Source organism: Ciconia boyciana, chromosome 14, assembly GCF_034638445.1.
Source record: "Ciconia boyciana chromosome 14, ASM3463844v1, whole genome shotgun sequence".
NCBI lineage: Eukaryota > Metazoa > Chordata > Aves > Ciconiiformes > Ciconiidae > Ciconia > Ciconia boyciana.
Window position 1 is genome coordinate 1955382 of NC_132947.1, and position 19872 is coordinate 1975253.

Here is a 19872-nt window from a genome sequence, read left to right on the forward strand (position 1 = left end):
GTGGTCGGAGAGCAGGAGAAGCTGCGCGGGGGAGCCAGGGCAGCGGTCGGAGCAGGCCTGTGCGATTAGCTAGATTACCAGATAGACGTCAGGATCATCAGTCTTTGACCTCAGCAGCGGGACCGCTGGGGTGGAGGGGGTGGGAGGCTGCGGCCAGGCTGACCCATAGCTGCGGAGGGTTGTGCCTGGTGTGTTCCCGGATGTGGGTTTTCTTTCCTGAAATATTTTTCTTTTCCTTTCACTGAATCAGATTGTGCCCAGATAAATGAATCGGTTGTATTGTGTCTTGCAGCACTCGATATTATTTTCCTCTCCTACAGAAACCTTTTGGTAGCTGAACAGTATCCTTTAAAAGAAAAGAAAATATTTTCTCTCCCTACCCACATATTCACCTTCCAGATTTGGGGTGTTTTTTGAATTCTTAGCCAAAGCATTAGGGTTTAGACCTTTTATTATTAATAATAATACATAGCTTCCTTAGTAGGTAGCCTTTAATTAAACTTCTCAGAGCTGCCAATGACGACTTGAAGGAAATTGGATGAGAGTTTGTTAGTTTAGTTGGTGTATTCCAGTCAAAGACATAGTGCCCGGTGTTAAACTAATCTAAAGTTGGAGGAGCCAAATGCAGAAGAGTAGTTAACAGTAGGCTCGGAGATGAACGAGAAGGTTGTAATGTCCATATCCCCGTCCTCGCCGCCTAGTCACGCTTGTACAGGCATGACGATACCCGTGTGTTGGTACAAACAGAACGGTGTTTCTTCTGAAGCGTATCAACACTAGGAGGTTGTGCCGAGAACCAGGCGGTGCACGATGCCGTGTCTGAGAGTATTTCTCTCATGTAGCCTTTTAAAAGCTGAAGTTATTAACTTTGTTATATAAGAGAAAGGGTTAAATTAGAAAAGTCTGGTGCTTTAAATATCTTTTTCAAAGACTACATAATCTGTTGTAGGCTAACTGTAATGACATAATCCAAAAATAGCCAATAGTCTTCTCTTCGATGCTCATCCTTGCTGCAGTTCTGCAGCTAAAGAATGGCAAATGCTAATCTCCTCAGCGTGTTAGAGGACATAACCATATCTGTCGGTGGCATGGCAGAGGGGAGACCTCTAGGGTCTTTCACATTTGAATTTGGAGCAGGAGGTTAATTCACGTTCAAGTAGCATGATTTTAACTAGAACACATGTTAAGTGTTTGATCCACGACTTCAAATTACGAGAGGGGAGATCTCCTCCTCTCTGCGTGGGCAGGCATTCCCTCTTTCATAGTGGGATGCACAGGCCTAGTCAGACTGGATTTTGTCTAAAGGATTCTGCTCGACCTGGTGTCAGGGATGAGATGGGAGCCTGGGGTTTTGGGAGGATCGTGGAGGTTTGGTTTTGGTTTTTTTTTTAATGCAACAGAACATCTACAATTGAAAATGCAAATGAAATTGCTTACTCCTATGCAAGTGTGGTGCAAAAAGGCAGCCTCAATGTAATAGCAACCTGTCCGTGTTAAGTTGTTTTTATAGGTATTATCACAAATAACTTACCTTAATATTAAGACTAAGAAAGAAGATGAAGTAGCTTTAGGGACGTGTATGTAGTACATATCTCTAGCTATACCTCAGCTGTTGATTTTGGGTTTTTGGAAAGAAGAGTTGAGTATATACAGCAGTGATTCTAGGGTGCCTGGGGTTGTGCTGAAAATGTGATGGTTGTCTTCACTGATAATTCACTGAGTTTTGTAACTTTTTAAATTCCACATATGTTAAGAGCCTTTTCTTTTCAAAGCACATTTAAACCTTATAAAAGATGAATTTTCACGTGGAAACTCTGGTTTCGAGGCTGATGGTATTAACGATGTCTGTGTTCTTCTTTGTTTAAGCATTTCTTAATCTCTTTTTTGGCAGGGGCCGGTTCTCTCTTCACGTTAGTTCAAGATGGCAGACCAGAGGCAACGTTCGCTCTCTACCTCTGGAGAATCGTTATACCACGTGCTGGGGTTGGACAAGAATGCCACTTCAGACGATATCAAAAAGTCATACAGGTAAAGCTTCAAGTTTTATGCCTGTTGCCGCATAGCACAAATAGCTTTAAGTGTTCAACAGACAGCATGTTTATGTATGGGCTGCAGTTGGTTTATTTAAACCTTTTGCAAAAAAAAAAAACACATAAGAAAACCAGGTGAAAACATGGTTGCTTCTTGCAAAAATTGGTGTAAAAACCTGCCTAGGCGTTGTATGTAAGTGCTGTTAAATTTTTACATCTCATCTCTAGTAAGTTAAATTCTCAAATATGCAGTATCATTCTGAAAGGTCTAAAGTTGAACAGAGTTTTAAGGCAGTGCGATCAGAGTTAAATTCTTCATGTTACGTAGCCTTGTGTCTGGCTTACAGAGGCTGGAGGTGTGCAGTATTGCCCTTTTGTCCATCATTTCCAGTTCTGGCACGGTAAGGTATAGATTAAAGACGCAAATAAAGATGAAAACTGAGTATCAACAATAACTTTTTTCTAAAAATCCATTCAAAATTTCTTACTCTGTGTGGAGTTACTATTTTTAAAAGAGGATTTTTCACTTTATTTCATTGCTTAGTTAGACACATGAAATGGCTTCACATTGACAAAATAAAAACAAACAAGAGAGAGTCCTGTAACAGCCTCCCTTTCCACATTCCCCCCAAATCTGCTTAAATGCAATTGCTTCTTCACCTGAACATGGACTATTTGGCAAGTGGCAATGTATTTAACATTACACTAGGGGTCAGTAGTAATCTTTACATGAGGATACTCATTGTGGAAGTTACTTTATTTCAGTCTTTAACATTTATCAAAACTTTCTCCCTTTCGAAGTTATGTTTTAATACTGATGGCAACTGCATGGTGAAGTCTATGAGTAATCTGGATCCACAGATTCTCAAAAATTACCTGTGTCTTCCCAAAACCTTTAAGTGAAAGTTTGAATCGGTAATCTTCAAGCCTTAGCAACTGGAAAATAATTTTACCTTCCTGGGGGGAAAAACTGCAACAGTTTTTCCTTTGGAGGAAAGACCCAACTAGATCCTAGGGTCAAATGTAGCTGCTTCATATTTACTTGAACCTTCATCTAATCTTGTTTCCTCTGCTGCTCCTTTACAAAAGGAGGACTGACACCTCTTGTTTTTATTCCGTTTGAACATCCTTTGCCGGCCTGTGGGCTATGGGGTTCGTGTACGTGTAGGAAATGGGAAATGAAAAATATTTATCTATTGCAGCCTGAGAGTAGCTAAGCCCTTTCCAGGTTTATATCACTTCCCTCCAATTATAAAAGCTGTGGTTATTTCAGTCCTCACTGAGGCTAGGGCGTTAGGGGCAACCCTGGATGTTATTTACCCAAGCAGCATAATTTACAGTTTGAGTATTTCAAGTGCACACTCAATTTATTGTTTGAACGCTGTGATATACTTGTGTGCACGTCCAAATGTGTGCTTGCACAAATCTTTATTTTATGTTTGTCTAAATATTTCGTCACTGCAAAGCTGTCGTGTAAACATCTGCAGGCTTCTAGTGTATTTCTCAAATATGGGACTTTGTGGTAATTTTATGTAGGAGGACAAGTACCTTTTTTGGAGGAGGAGAACTGTTAGCATACAGTTCTGTATCATTTTTCTACTTGGGAGCGCAAATGGCTCAAATGGCAAACCACCATTTTTTTCCTGTTTATGAGGAGGTGTTTGGCTACTTCTTTCTACTGATTTCTATAAATAGCCTGGGCCATGTCAGAACTAGCAAATTTATCAGTGCTTAATCTGATTTTTTTTTGTGCTATGTTCAGAGATCTCCGGGGAGTATAAACTGCTGTCATTTAGTTGTAAGAGATCTAACGTGATTAGGGGAGGTATGTTGTGATTTCCTGATATCTCGAAACTCTGAAGCTTTTTCTATTCTAGCAAGCCTTGAACTGAAAAGTATTTTGTTCCTGCACAGGAATTGGCAAATTAACCACAAGTGATTGTCTATTTTTGCATTCAGACACTGCAGATTAGCTGTGGCAGCTTGCTTTTATTTAGTCATTGGTACTCTATCTTAGACTTGTGGTGCATCTTTTTTTCTATTAGTTTGGTCTTTGCTTTAGCAGGTGGTGGACATTTTTACTGGTGGAAATTGCCGGAGCTGAGGGGTAAAAAGGAGTACTACTTTTCTTCAATGTCTCTCTTTTTTTCCATTGGATTTCCGAGAGCCAAATCCAGCAGTCTGAAGTCAATCCTGTGAACTAAGCTAGGCAGCACTGTAGCATTTTGTTATCATCTAAGGAAGAATCATCAGGGAAGTTGAATCACAGATGAAGGAAACCAACTGGAACTTGAAAGTCTCCCTTGAGTGACAGGCTACGGAATTAAAAAAAAAAAAATCAAAAACCAGGAACCCAAATCCCAGTTTTTAATCTATAACAATCTCTTTTTTTTCTTTCTGCAGGAAACTTGCATTGAAATATCATCCTGATAAAAACCCTGATAATCCAGAGGCAGCAGAAAAATTTAAAGAGATCAATAACGCACACGCAATATTGACCGATGCCACAAAGCGAAACATTTACGATAAGTATGGTTCTCTGGGTCTGTATGTAGCAGAACAGTTTGGTGAAGAAAATGTGAACACATACTTCGTGCTATCCAGCTGGTGGGCAAAGGTAAATAAAAGCACAAAGAGAACTTATTCTGGATTAGCATTTAAAACTTAAAGAGCTCCATTTGATAATTGTGCTTGTTTTTACTTTTGGAAATTGCTGCATTTCTGACACCTGCTAATTAACCTTATTTTACTGTGTTGCAATCTCTAGTCCAGAAGTATTTTTCTACTATCTTTCAGTGTTACAGGCCTAATAAGCAAGGCTCACATTACTAAGAGAAGCTTGGACCCTTCTAGTGGATTTAAAAGTGATGAGGATTTGGGGGCTGTTCTCTTTGGTAACACCTGCTAAATGATTTTGCACATTGAGTCCTGACCGTGACCTTGCGCTCACGCAGGAGATCCTGTTTAGAAGTATGCTTACAAACTTACTCAGAGGCTTCCCTGAACAAATGTCACTTCTTCAGCTCTTCTCTGATTTGAGAGACTCCAGGTTATTTGTCCACTTGCCCATCCTTGTTTCTTGTGCAGCAGCGGGAGTATCACCAGTATACCAAAATTATGCTGCGAGCTCATGTTTCCTCACAAATGCGTGCAAAAAGCTGTTTGGAAGTATCGCATGCATGCAGTAGACGTAACAATTATTGTATAGATGCCTTCTAGGAGTCTTGTGCCAGTACCAAGGAATTACTGTATTTTACTGGACTCAAATTGTTTTTAAGTGTAATATGCTTCTATCTTTTTAATTAATACATTTTAAAATCGCCACATTTACTCAAAAGTGCAAAAAACCTATACATCACACATAACACATTTCTCATACTGAAGTTGTCCAGGTTTTTGCATTTTGAAGTTCATGTGATTGCAGTCTGCTTGCACAGAAGTAAAAGACAGTGTGACTTTGAAACTAAAGTATGAAACCATAACTGCACCAACTTACTTATTTAGTGACATGACACTGTTCACAGTGCTTTATGGCTGATTAAATTCCAAGACTAGGAGAAGGTTTTAATTTCATGGGTTCCTTTTTCTACCCTTTGCCAGCATTGCCTCCATCTCTTGGTTCCCCTCCAGTAGAATAGTTACGTCACCGTGCTGGTTTGCTGTTTTTAAAATTATTTTTTCAAACAATTACACAGTGACCTATATGAAAATTTTAATTTTGCCCGTCGTCACTGTGATAAGCACCTGGCAGACTTGGCCAGCTTTGAGTTGCCTTGCTCGCATCTTGGTAGCATCTCACCTCAGCACCCCGACCATCAGTACGGTGAGCTTTGCAGCCGCGCCGACAGCCTTGGGTAGGTCGAAGTCCCTGCTGTAGGTACATCGCAACCTGTGCGTCAGCTACAATCTGTCCTAAACTATTGTACCTCTGGATTTTAATACAGATACGCTTCTCAGACCTGTATCTTCTTCCAGATGTAGCAGAATAATCCGCTTAAATTGTAGGAATTCTTTAAGTAAACCAGGTTGGCAGTATTCACCTCAGTGTAAAATGTTGATAGCCATAGCTGGTTTTGCACATATATTTAAAAATATCTTGGTGATGAAGTATAAAACTGTAGCTAGTGAGTTCTGTCTCTACCTTGCTGTATTTTTGGTCTCTGGTTTCCATATCTGAGCCTCACAAACTCGGTGGTCATGGGGTGGTAGGCACAGGTTATGAATATTTCTTTGTCTTCTGTCCTCTGCAGGCCTTGTTCGTGGTCTGTGGGCTCATTACAGGCTGCTATTGCTGTTGCTGTCTGTGCTGCTGCTGTAATTGTTGCTGTGGGAAGTGTAAACCTAAACCTCCTGAAGGTGAAGAGCAGGAATACTACGTCTCTCCAGAGGACTTGGAGGCACAGTTGCAGTCAGATGAAAGGGGTAGGTAACAACACTGTGAGGTCTCTAGAATGCCCGTGGCATCAGTCTCTGACCGAGTGCTTAGCGTGCTGGTTAAGGAGCAGTGCTTGCTTTGTAGAGATCAGCACAGGTCTTGGACTGTAGATGATGGCGAGGGAATACTTGTGGCACGAGAGTTACGTGGGTAACGCTAACACTGGAGAGAGAGTTGCTGAAAACTGCCGGAGGGTCTTCATTGAACTTGGGGTCAGCGTCAGAGCAGTAGGTCACCATCGCTTAGCTTCCTTCCCACGTGGCTGGAGTGACGTTACCAGCCAGACACATGTGATTCCAGAAAGGGGCTCTTTTACCCCAAAGGAAGGGGGTGTCAAGGCAGTTTTGTTAACTGCGTCAGACGTAAAGAAAACGGCACTGCTACCCTAGTAGCTATATCTAATACTGTTTATGAAGATATAATGCTATTTCTGTAGAATTAAACCGATCATTTAAAAAATTGTAGAGCCAGGTGTGTGCTCTGATCATGTTTTTAACAGGCATTGCTGAATGGTGGGCGAGGATCAGCTGCTCTTACATGAAGAAGGAAATATAATAAATGTTCCACATGTCGCCTTGAGTCGAATGGTATTGTGTGCAGACTGAAAAACCATAAATTAACATCGTGCTCTTAGAGGAGTGTAAAATTGTGTCATCAAAGCGTTGTAGGGAGATGTAACTTATGCTCACCGAAACGTACAATGCTGGTTGTTTTTTCCTTGGTGTGCTAAGCCTTTTGTCTTCGCTTTTCAGAGGCCTCAGACGCACCTATTGTGATACAGCCAGCATCAGCCACAGAGACGACCCAGCTCACAGCTGACTCTCACCCCAGCTACCACACTGATGGATTTAATTAAGTTAAGGAAACACTGTAATTAGAATGGATAAAAAAAAAATAATACATGGCCAACTCAACACTAGAATCATGAACATTAGAAGTAGAGAATGGGGAGGGGGAATAATTCTGCCACAGTAAGAAGGCAGCTTTCCAACCTGCCGAAAATATTTTGTAATCCCTTCAGCCTTTTGTCACCTTTCAGTGTCGTATCTTGATGATACGTGAAGTGCTGTAGCATGCAGTATTTAAAGCAGTTTAGCTACGGTCTTATTTGTTTCCTTTTTTTTTTTTTCCTCCTGTTTTTTTTTTATAGCATGTATAGAGTTATGTTAAATGTCTGTGGTGTAATGTATTGAGTTGTCACAATATAAGTGTGATGGAGACATTCTGCATTTTAAGCAGTGGTACTGGCCTAAAAATGAGATTTAAAAAGAAAAAGTTTCACAGAAGCCACCATTCTTCCATACAGCTGAGCTGTCGAAGACCTTTAGAAGTTCACAATTTTCATTTGAGTGCAACAAACCAATTCTATTATTCCAGCGTTGTTACCTAAGCAAGTTTACTAAGCCAAGAACCAAAAAATTGCCTGTCTTGCAGAGCTGGAATTCTTTTTAATGCTGGTTTTCAGCTTAAATAAATCTACCTTGAAAAATCAGAAGGGGGAGTTTCCAATCCTTGAACAGTGAATTGACGAACAGCTCTGTGTGTGTAAGGCGATCTTCAGTGACGATGTAACCGCAAACTGTAGTTTGTCACGAAACCAACTGTGAATGGGCTTGTTTGGTGGTGGCGGTGGGATGTAACTTCAAGCACAATTCTGTTTTGGTTTGAGTTCAGTCGTTTTTCTGAAATGCTAAAGACCAAATAGTGAAGCTTTTTTGAATGCATGAGAATCTTAAAGTGAAACTGGTTAGTTGGTCTTTAATGAGCAAGTAAAACGCAGACAGTAGGCAACAGCATAAAGGTTTAAAAAAATTGTTTTTTAAAAATCTGTTCTAATAATTTGAGATTCTAATGGACAAATGGGGTACTACGTGTCTTTTTCTTAAAGCTTTTATAACACACTAGCGCTTTAATTTTCTCATGAACATCTTTGTGGAGTACTTAAATGGCTTTTTCAGAACACAACACCTTTGTGTTTGTATTGTACAATTTGCACACTGTCTTGCATTTAAACTTGTTTACAGCAGTGTTTTTCTTTTCCTCAGAACAACTATGGGGAAACCACTGAAAGGTTTCCTGTACTATTTTGAAACCAAATCATGTTTGAATACTGCTCTAGAAACTGTGGTTTATTGAGATTTAACTGTTAAAAAAGCATTTTAGGCAGCTGCTGAATTGCTGGTATATTTTGTTGTTAATTGTCTTGCTTTAGACGGTATGGAGTCAGGATCTAGAACAGCTACCAGAGAACCTACGCTTGGCACTTTTAGCCGTTAATTACAGCCTCTTTAATTTTGATCTTTATGGTTTTATATCACAATGCCTCTACTGTCCTTTGTATCCCTCATCTCCCCTTTTCATGTTTCACCTGTTTCTGTTGAGAGGCTATTTACAGCCTTCCACCCGGTGTTTGCTGTGGAGGTCTTTCGTGCTGCTCTCTTACAAGATCAGGTCTCACTTTTGAACGGGGTGAAGCGCTGTCGATCTGTAAGAAAACCATCAGAAAATGAATGGGACTCTCCTGCCAGAGAATCGTTCTGTGAATAGATTTTCACGCTATCTTTGCATGAGCTGAAAATGATGGAGCACGTAAAATCTGACGTGAAACCGTGTTAAACATACTGAGTAGAAGAAAACGTTCGTAACACGGTCTCGGTGCTAAGTGAGGGATGTTTGCAAAATCAGACTTCCCTGTAGCTTTGGTACAAGCAGATGTTTGTTGCCTGCATGTGAGCTTGTTGCGAATAAGCATGCTTGTGATACCACATCAGGTCCCAAAAATTCAAAAAGAAATGTTACTTTTAATTAACTGGCTAGATTTCAGTAGCACACTTGTTAAGTCATTTCTTCCTTGTCGATTGTCCTTTTAGCCCTGCAACTTGGTGGTTTGCTGGAAGACACTTTTAACTTTTTCTGTCTGGAAAACTCTTGGCTGGCCTTGAGGACAGTCGTGTGTGGTTTGGCTTGAGGTCCTTATTTAATTAAAGTCTTTGTTTGACCCCTTGGAATGAAAAGCAATTTTTAGGCTTAAAAAAATAATGTCACATTGGCTGTCCTTGTAGATTTTGCCTGAAGCCTGTTCTTGATGTTGAATTGCACGCTGGAATATGCTTGAATATCTGCAGGCTTTGTCCCCTAAAACACTCTGGTTAAAATTGCCCTTATCTGTGCAAATTATGGTCTTGGTAAATAAAAAAATAGGGGGGGGGGGGGGGGGGTTGGCTTTGTAAGTGAGCGTAGTTGATCAGAGTGACTTGGTAGCATGAGGAAAAGGCTGTTTCCCTTGTACTGTAGTTTGTCATACTCCGCGTCCCCGTGCTCAGCTAGATATGGGTAGTATGAAGCCAGTTGCTTCGTAGCGCGAAGTTGTTGCTCCACTGCGGAGCAGCTGTGACCCCTGACGTCGGGGGCTGCTCATCGGTGTTAATTTGGAATAACACTGTATTTCTTAACCCCTCTGGGCTGCTTCCACTGAACTAGAAAGGCTGGCGGGCGGTTGTGGCTGCGGGGAGGTGTGTAATGCACCTGGAGCCGCTCCGCAGGCTCCTGACCTCGGAACCGAAACGTGGGCAGCAAATGAGGGTTAGAGGCGATGCCGTTATCCGTGTTTTGCTCTGCTTGGGAAAAGATAACATGCAGGCTGAACGTGCTGGTTTAGTCCTTTGCTTAGCAAGGCATGGGTTTGAGAGAGACTGCTTTCCTTTCAGCTGTGCCTGTGGGCGGTGTGTGACTAGTAAATTAGTCTGTATGCTGTTACCTGCCAGAATGATGTTAGATGCTCCAAGGGAAACTACTGCGAGATCCCAGTTACAGGGAATGACGGGAAAAAGCGTTTTCAGATGAATATTCATGGGTTTTGAAACTGTTTTAAGTTTGCCCCTGTTACTCTCTAATCTCTGAATTTAAGATTATTGTCTATTAAAGTAGTTCTTCTTGAACTATATAAGAAAGCTATTTAAACATTGCTTCTTTCAAACAAAACTTGTGTAATGGGAAGATAAGGAGGTTAATGCCCACTTTTTTTCTGCTCTTGTAGGTAAGGTACAAGAGTATCCCGGGCTCTAACACGAGTTGCACTTCAAAATGGCCAAGTTGAATCCTAGTGAATGCAAAGTTGTATTGGAAATTATGGTTAAAAGTCTGGTGCAGAAGATCACTCAGCAGTTCCGAGCTTGGGCGGACGGAGCTGCGGTGTCCCTGCCAGAACTGCAGCAGCATAGCGTTCGTTACCTGGCTTACATGCAGAATGTTTCCTTCCAAAATTAAACCTGAGCACTGTTGATCTCTGTTCAGCATGTTGCCAGAATTACAACTTGAGCTTTGATTTTATTTTTTTTTTTTTCCTTAAAAGTTGTATCATTTTTTTACAAGTTGCCTGAGCCCTCCGTTTCGGTAGTTTGGCCACCTCCATCTAGCTCATCGAACCTCTTCAGCACCGATTTTCTTAGCACTTGTAGCTCCTCCTGATGAGGAGGAGTACCGGGGAGAATCTGGTCTGGAGAGCTTCCGCTGGCTGGTGCCAAGGACCACTGACTTTATTCCCGAGCTGTGTTGCGTGGAGAGCCCTTCGTAGCTTAGGGTGAGTAGGGAAAGCTACTGCCTCGCTGCAGAGAGTGCTCAGGTGCCGTCCCTCCTGGCCGCGGCCGAGCTGCTGGAGAAGGACGGTGCTGGACCTGCGGTGCCCCGTCCTCCCCGGGGATGGGGAAATCCCCAACGCACTGTAGTACAACGAATTGTACGCTTCACTTGAAGTGAATGAAGGGGCATTGCACCCGTTAAATGCCAGTTTCATTTTGTTAGTGATGTTTGTAGGACATTCTTAAATATTTATCTGTATATAAATTGGTTTATGTAAGCCTCAGTGGCGTCTGATAGGGTGTAGATTTCTGCGGATTCCATGCAGTGATGTTTTAGAGCCATGTTACCTTTTTAGTCTTACTTTTAGATTTGTAATTTTTTTTTTTTTAAACTGCTTTAGATATTAGTGCTCATAGTGTTCTTAAAATGTGATGCTCTTCGAGGTTTGGGTGAGCACAGCCTGCAGTCTGAACAGAAACACCCGCTGAGGAGGAAGGCTTGAGCACGGTGCGGAGAAATACCGAGTCCTGCAGCAGTGCTGTGGGCGGGGGAGTGCAGTTTTCAAAACCCTTCGTGTCAGCTTATAAACACTACAGGTGTAACCAGGGCAGGAGCCTGCCTGAAGAGATATTCCTGTCCCATCCATAAAGCGGTTGTGTTGTGTGCTGTAGAGGGACACCTGTGTGCTTTTTTGGGGGGGTTACGTCAGAGCATTTGTACCGTATGCACTCCTGGAGAGAGGTTACCCGCTTTTCTCAACTAGTTTGTGCCCTTCGTCTGTCCGGTGCCCTTCGGTGTTCTTGGCATTTCCAGATAATTTAGGAAATGTGTTTGTGCTGCAGGTTTTCCTACCCGATGCGACTGGATATTGGCGTCATGTTTAACAGGAGACTCTTGCAAAGGTGGTCAGGGAGGCTTTTGCAGCCCCCACCTCGTGTTAATAATTCTGGATGCTGTTTAAATACGCATTAATCTTAGAGCACTGAAACGTAACCCCCCAGTACAAGTGTTTATAGTGTAAGGTCGGTATAAACTTAACACGCTTAATTATTTGATGCCGCATCTCTCTATCATAGTGGAAATCATCTAGTTTGTAGAGTATCATTACACCAACAACTGCTTAAAAGATCTTGAAAGAAATGTAACTGATAGCTAACAAGGTGGCAGGAAACTTGTCAGCGTTCGAGTCCTGCAAGAACTGTGGTCTGCTCCGCGTCCTGCGTTGGGAGGCTCACGTGCTATCTGGGACTCGGCAAGGCTGAAATTCCCATTTCCCTCCAAGAAGATGCTTTCTTTACAAGAGGAAGCTGCGTGAGGGAAGCTGGCTGTCTTTGACGTTTGCACAAGCCAAATGCCATAAATCTGGAAGACAAACCCTCATTTGGAAATCGAATGCCGACGTTACATGCACGGTTAATTTTGTTGTTAAAAGGATAGATGCTGGGAATTTCTGGTGGTTATATATATATATATATTTATATGTATAGAGGAAGCTCTTATATAAAATGGCCATTCGTTCTCGAGTGCTGTTGTCTTCTCTGCCCCCGTTCCCCCACAGCCGGCCACGTGGGTGTTACTCTTGCGGTCTGAGCGGTTGCTTGTCGTACCCTTCCAAAAATTTAACGATCTACTTGAATTCTGCGAGCTGCCCCTTGTCCCCGGGCCGGAGCTGGGCTTTGCCTGCTCCAGCTTTCCTTCAGAGGAAGGAAGGGAAACCCACCGGTAGCCAGGAGGGCAAGGGGCCGTCTCTGGAATGACTTGGACTTGTGCGGGCTGGCACGTGGGGTGTTTTAAATGTGGTCGATGCGCTCATTGCTAGAGGTGTACTAGAACGCGTTGATTTGGGTGTTTTCCTTACGCTAGTTTTCACCACGTTGTACTCTCCAGAGTGGGACTCGCCAGCTCACAGAGCAAGGTCCAAACCCGCTCTGGGCTCTGCTTTGCAACATCATGTGTGTGTATGTATGTATATATGCACATATGTATATATTTATACAACAGGCGTGCACCTCGTACCTGCTGCTGTTTTTTCTTTGGTGGTAAAAACATGAAATTTGGCTCAAAGTCCTGCGATGAACTCTCAGCCAGACAAGCGGAAGGTGTGAGTTTTGTGTGTCCAGAATTGCGCTTTCTCCTTTCGGCTGCAGGAAAAAACCAAACGAGATCTGTCGGGTGAAGTGACCGATGAAGGCAACGGTGGAGGGATCCTGTTGTATAAATAAATGGGTAGTACATGTGGGAGAGCTGTGCTGTTTGAGAAGGAAGAGCAACCTTCTACTCCCCAGGGCTTCCCCTCCTTGCTCGAGTGAGTTTACACTCGAGCGGCGTGGCGTGTTTGCACAGCCGGTCCCGTTCCTCACTTCGCAGCGCTTGCAGGTTGGATTCGTAAGGACTTGGAGTTACTGCAAGTCATAAAACTGAAGTTAGGCGGTGATCTGTGTAAAGGCACGACGACGGTGGCCAGCGTACGCCCGAGTACCACCAAATCGCTTCTAGTCGTATCGGGTAGAGCCCGCAGCCGGCCCTCCTCGGGCCTTTCGTTCCGGGGGCTGTTGCCCGGTGTACAAAACACCGGGGCAGAACGTTCTGCTTCACAGCAGAAATGGGGGAATCTCGGGGGGATTCCTCTGTTGCTTACACATTTGAAGTTCTGTTTGTGTCCGTCACGGTAGATGAGCTCTGAGGTTTGCCAAGTTCCAACACTCGATGCTTCCTCGCCTGGATGCGTGCCGCCTGAGCCGATCGCCGACATTCCTTCCTTCCGCTCGTCCCCACCTTCGCCCGCTTTCCTGGGGCTGGGTGTGGATGGTTTGGTTTGTGTTATCACAAACATCCGAGGCGGTTTATATTCATTTTGCATGTGAGCAAGGCCCTGAACTAAGTAATTCATCGTGGGGTTTGGTTGTGTTGGCCTCTTTATGGAGCCTGAGGGAGCTGGGGATGCCGGGAGAGAACGCGTTTTGCATTTGCACTGTACTTCAACTCGGGCGGGGTGGGGCGGGGGGAGCCCATCTTTAAAAAAGACAAAAAAATTGAAAAAAAAAAAAAAAAGAAAAAAACCAAACCACAATCGAAGTATAAATGCATCTGAAAAGCAATTATAATATAGACATATATATATTTTGTTATGTTACAAAGGACCATACTTTGAATTGTATGTAAGTAGATGTGGCTGTCCGAACTTTGTGGATTGTAACACTCGATACTACTGAGCTCCTGTACATACACGCAGTTACGGCAGAAGGAATTATTTTATGTTTTAGCATGGTAATTTGTGTATTGTATGTCTGAGTATAAACTAAAATAAAGATTGCTAAGTTATCTGAAACCACGGTTGTAAAATAAATGTTTTCAATGCAGAAAAATGCGCATCGGCTTTTTCTTTCTTTCTCGGCACGCTGGAACTCGTCACGAGAGGAAGGGTCGGCGAGGCTGCCTGTGGAGTCGGGTGGGACGTGGGAGCGTCGGGTGGGACGTGGGAGCGTCGGGTGGGACGTCTCCTGTCTCCCGCTGTCCCCGGGTGGGCGCATCGCGGTGCCCGGCAGCTCCTCAGCTCTCTGAGCGATGGGCACGGGCTCCCCGCCGCAGGGACTGCGGCTGCCCCCTCTTGCAGCGGCCATGGGGTCCCCAGCAGTTTTTGAGCGTTAAAGGCCAAAGACCTTTATATGACGCTGGACCGTGGCAGGCGTTTGGGGTCTAAATTCAAGTTATAGTTGCCAGGCGGTGTGAGAAATGATCGCAGGGCGCCAGGGAAGGGGCCAGCTGCTCCGGCCTCGGTGGAGGTCTGTCTGTGGGCAGTAAAAATGCCCTTTTCTGAAGAAGCTGATGTTGTCGGAGACTGGTTTTGCTCCTGGTGTTGCCGGTGGAGAGACAGAAGCAAAGATGAGTGAAAGACGTGCCGAAGGCTGTTTCCAAGCCAAGGTGGGGACCGAGGCAGCGTAAAGCCGAGTCCTGGGTCCGTGGTGGATGAGAGGCTGCCCGCGCTGCAGGGCGGCACCAGCGGCTTTTATTACCCGTACGCCTTCCTGGGGTCAGTCAGTTTGAAGAGGTTAATTCTGCATTTGATGGAAATCCACCGGAAGGAGGTAAGCACAAAGTCATGGCGTTTTGGCACGATTTGGACACCGGCAGGACTCACCCCGGTGTCCCGGGCATGGCCTCGGCGTAGCCGGGGGCTGCGCCCCGTCCTGCTCCAACCCCTCTCCTTGCAGGACGGTTCTCCGGGGGCAGCTGCCTCCCACCGCCCTCCCCTCGTGCCAAAGCCGAGTCGTGTCCCGGAGCCACCGCAACAGGGCACGTCGGTGGCTTTGGGCGGCTGTGCGGAGAGCCGAGCCCTGCTGTGGGTTATCCGTGGCTGGGGACGCCTGGCAGGAGCGCAGGCAGGGCGCAGGGAGTAAAACGCTCCCGCTGGCAGCCTGAGGTTGGAAACATCCGAGTAGGGACCATTTCGGCTGCCTTTTGCTGGGAAAAAGCGTCCCATCATCGGGCACCTTCTGGCCGTGCTGCCTGCAGGGTGCTGAGGGGTGAAGCCTGGGGGCTCTGGCTATTTGGATAAAGTGACAATTTCTATTGGAGATTGTTGGTTATTTTTTTTATTGGCTATCTCCCCCTCATAAATTAAACCCCTTCACGTGTCACTTTGGGGTTTGTATCATGGGCTACTTGTGTGTAGGAATTTCATCTTCACCCCAACTCAGGATGAAAGCTGGTACCCGCATTCGGCCGTTCATCGTGGGCAGGCTCCTGGCTCCCACCCCGCAGCCGGGCTGTTTGCTCCTATGGCTGAGGCCCGCTGCTCCCTTCGCTTTCCCATCACTTTGAAAATCCTAAATACAAACGGTGGCCGGAGGACGCTCTGCCTGTGTGCCAACCGCTGAGCAGCTCTGCCTGCCAGCGGCGTGTCCTTGGCTCATCCCGGCTGGCACAAGCTGGAAATTGCGCTCTTGGGGACCGTAGGAGTGAAGTTCGGCACCGCGTACGCTGGCCCGGAGGGTCACGGACGAGCAGGAGGAGAGCCAGAGCCTCAGGTCCCTCTCCGGGCTCTGGGGACCACCCTGAGCTGTCCCCAGCGCTGGGGGACGTGGCACCGCAGAGGAAGGGGCTGCAGGGCGGCTGGGCAGGGGAGGAGAGAACGCAGCGATGCGGAGCCGGGGCTGGAGCGGTCCCTTTGCTGAAAGCCGGTGTTTGGCTCATCGACCGTGAGCTGCTGCAGCCCCACTTGGAAAAGGCGCTGCTGGGCAGAGGAAAAAAGCTGCTGGGGCAGAGAAGACCCCAGGGAAAGCCAGGCTGGGGGGCAGGGGCAGGGGCAGGCCAGGTTGGGTTCACAAAGCCGGATCAAAGCTGTTTCATTTGGGCACGTGCTCCTCATCGGCGTGCCGCCACCGCGGCACCCCCTTCCCTGCGCTCGTCTCAGCACGGTCTGATCTTTTAGCTTGATTTCTGTCCTAACCCCACGAGTCGCAGCTCCCTCACTGGCCCCTCTCCGACGTCCCCGGGGTGCCGGAGGTCCTGTCTGTACCCTGCCCGTCCCCTGCCCACCCCCGGTCGGTCACCCAGGGCTGGGACGGCTGAGCTGGCTGTGGGGAGGGGACGCCAAAGACCCCCGTGGTTTGCAGAGGGCTCTGTGCGTGGCCCCTGGGACACTTTTCCTCCTTCACCACGGAGATGCCGCAGAGCAAACCCTCCTGCCCCGACGGTCGGTGCCTGGCAGCCTTCCCCAAACCCAATTCGGCTCTGTCTCGCCCCAGCGCTGCAGCTCAGCCCCACGCCGGCGGCACAGGCAGGGGCCGGCAGGCAGCGGTCCCCACACAGCCTGCGGTGGAAACGGCCGCTCTGAGCACGGGGCTGCGTCTGCGGGAGGGGGATTGAGGCGATGGAGGGTCCATGCCCCAGTGCGGGGGACAGCGCGAGGAGGGAGGGGGCCGGGAGCCCTTGGAGGGGGTTGCGATGCTCTCGCTGCTGATGCACAGGTGGGAAAGCTCTTACACGGATGTTTGTCTTCCTCCGAGAGCCACCAAGCTCAGGTTTCATTAAACCTTGTCCCAAACTGCCAGCTGTGACACTAAAAGGCGCAGACTTGCTGCGAGGCCGGGAAGCGGCAGCTTTCGGAGCCATTCGCAGAGACGCTGGAGGAGGAGAAGCCCTGGCTGGGTCTCGGGGCGCAGCTCCCAGCCTGGGGCTTGGAGCAAACCCCGTTTGCCAAAGCCGTGTCTGCCCCGGGAGAGCTCTGTGGCCGGAGGACACGGGGCTGCTCCAGCCGGAGCTTGCCAGCACCCAAGACGGTGCCGGATCCCTCTCGGGGCAGGAGCCACCAGCGCCTGGCCAAGCCACTGTCCCCAGCGCAACCTCCCAGAGAGAAACGTCCCCTACAGCCCCCGTGGATGGACCCGCACACCCGCTGTCCCCCACTAGCGTCCCAGGCCACCCCCAAGCGCTTGTCCTGCCTTAGGCTGCTGCTGGCACCCAGTACCCTGCAAGCAGCAGAAATCATCCTCCTCCTCCTCCTCCTCCTCCTCCCACCAGGTCTGGGGGTCTCAGCTCAGCCGGTCCCAGACCCCCAGTGAGGGCCCAGCTTTCCAGAGAGGGTTAAAAGTGCTTCTGAGCCGCTCCGGCTGCCTCAGGCTGTGTGTGATTGCCTCTGGTTTAACAAACTGTGCCTCCCTTTCCTTGCAGTAATTACTGCTTTTATGTATCCCTTACCTTTTTTTTTCTCATAATGGGAGAAAAATGTACCTTTAGAGGAAAAAAAAACCAACAAACCACGCAGCCCACAAAGCGCTCACAGTGCATTAGCAGCGTGAGGAGCAGCTTTGTCCCATGTAACCACCAGCTTCAGAGAAGATCAAACTTGGTTTGAGAGACCCAGCACTGCTCTCCAGGATATTTTTGGTTGCCGGCACCGGAGCTGCTGCTAGCACAGCCCTGGAAGGAGGATGAGGAGGATGAAGGACCTTCAGGTCCCTGTGGGATGCTGGTGTCTATTTGCATGGTTGATGGGCTCACGGTTGACACCGAGCCCTCACAGGCTGCCGATGTGCTGGTGGTGGGACACGACCACCCATGCCACGTCCCACCCAACTCAAGACCCTCTTGCAGGACTGACCATGAGCCCCTCCGATGCCACGGCAACCTTATTGTGCAGCTGATGGTGGTTTTTTTCCACACACGTGTGTCTGCATGCACATGCATGTGCGTCCCGTGCTCCCGTGGCTGCTGAGTGGTGCAGCTCACGTCTCTCCCGCCCGAGGAACTTCGTTCCTCGGGCGGGAGAGACGTGAGCTGCACCACTCAGAGCGCTTTATGCCGGCGCCTGTCACCCAGGAATGCATCTGGGATTGCTCCGGTGGTTTTGGGGAGACCTGATTTGGGACTGAGCACTTCTGGGAGGGGGAAAGGATGCTCCATACCCATGGTTGCTACATCCAAGCATTCCCCAACCCCCTGTCTGCAAAGGGGATGGCTCGAGAGGGCTCGAAATCTGCGATAACCCCTCCGGGGGAGCAGAGGAAAGGGTCACCTTTGCCACCCCCATGTAAGGCTGGGGAAAGGGAGCACAAGAGCACGGGCAGCAGGGCAGGTACGAGGGCAGCTTTAATGCACAACAGCGAGAGCAACACGTGGGACGCAGCGACGGGGACCCCACCGAGGAAGGTGTGCGTGTGGGGGGGGGGGTCCCAGGGCATGGCTCCAGCCCCCAGCTGGGCAGCAGCATCCCCCCCCTTCTCCGCTCCGCCATGGCCGCTCGCTATGGGGTCGGTCTCCTTCCTTTCCTCCCCCCCCCCCCCCACTACGACCCTCCCTCATTTTCCTATACTCTGCAGCAAGAGCTTATTGCTGAGCGCCTTCTGGGCCAGTCTCTCCTCCCGGGACATCTCCAGGAATTCACGCAGGAGGTGGAAGGTGAGATCCAGAGAGTTGGGTTTGCCGTCTCGCCTCTTGCCGGTTTGCAGCGCCCGCGGGGTGCGGGGGGCCGGGGTGGGCTCTGCCCCACGGGGCTGGCACAGTCTCTGGGGCAGGAGGCCGGCGGTGGGGACCGGGGGTCGTGGGGTTCCCGGCCAGGGCTCCCAGGTGGGTTGGGGAGCCAGGGTCAGCCTGCGGGACGGGCCCCGGGGCCACTGCAGGGGCGAGCAGGTCTCCGAGGGCAGGAAGAGCAGGACGAGGACGGAGGCAGCCGAAATCATCCTGACCCGCATCGCAGCCGCTCCGGGGCCAGACGCCTGCAAGAGCCCCCCGCCCACCCCGGACCCCCATATGCCCCCTGCTGCGGTCAGGGGGCACCCGAGGGGCTTCACACCATGGGGGACCCCCCCGCCCCGGGGATGAGACCCCCTTGGGGACAGAGCCCCCCCTCCCTCCCCCCCGGGACGGGACCCTCACGCTTGGGATCCCCTCCCCTGTCCCTGGGACAGGGCCCTCCTGAGGACAGGATCCCCCCGGGGCTCGGACCCCCGCCCAGGGATGGGACACCCCCCACTCCGGGCCGGGTCTCCCCCGAGCATGGGACGCCCTTGGCCGCTGGGACGGGACCCCGGGACCTGGGACCCCCAGAAACGGGATAACCCCCAGCCCGGGCGTGGGACCCCCCCCATCCCCGGGACGGGACGGGACGGGACGGGACGGGACGGGACGGGACGGGACGGGACGGGACGGGACGGGACGGGACGGGACGGGACGGGCTCACCGCTCACCGCCGCTCCGCCCGCAGCTCCGCGCCGCCCGCCCGCCCGGCTCCGCGCTATATAGGGGCGGCGGCGGGACCCACGTGACCGCGCTATAGCCGGGCGGCGCGGGGCGGCCCCCCCCCCACCACGTGACGAGTAGCGGGGCCGG

At 48.7% G+C, this 19872-nt stretch overlaps 1 protein-coding gene across 5 annotated transcripts in view; it reads left to right on the top strand.

Moving 5' to 3' along the window:
- DNAJC5 (DnaJ heat shock protein family (Hsp40) member C5) overlaps positions 1 to 14397 on the top strand; it is a 36413-nt gene extending 22016 nt beyond the window's left edge. For all 5 annotated transcript variants that reach the window (XM_072878743.1, XM_072878742.1, XM_072878740.1 and 2 more), the window contains 4 exons: positions 1892 to 2028; positions 4434 to 4647; positions 6281 to 6452; positions 7218 to 14397. In XM_072878743.1, the coding sequence (XP_072734844.1) occupies positions 1922 to 2028; positions 4434 to 4647; positions 6281 to 6452; positions 7218 to 7321 (597 nt within the window). In that variant the 5' untranslated portion in view covers positions 1892 to 1921 and the 3' untranslated portion in view covers positions 7322 to 14397. The remainder of the gene's footprint in view (positions 1 to 1891; positions 2029 to 4433; positions 4648 to 6280; positions 6453 to 7217) is intronic.
- The last annotated feature ends 5475 nt before the right edge of the window (positions 14398 to 19872 follow it).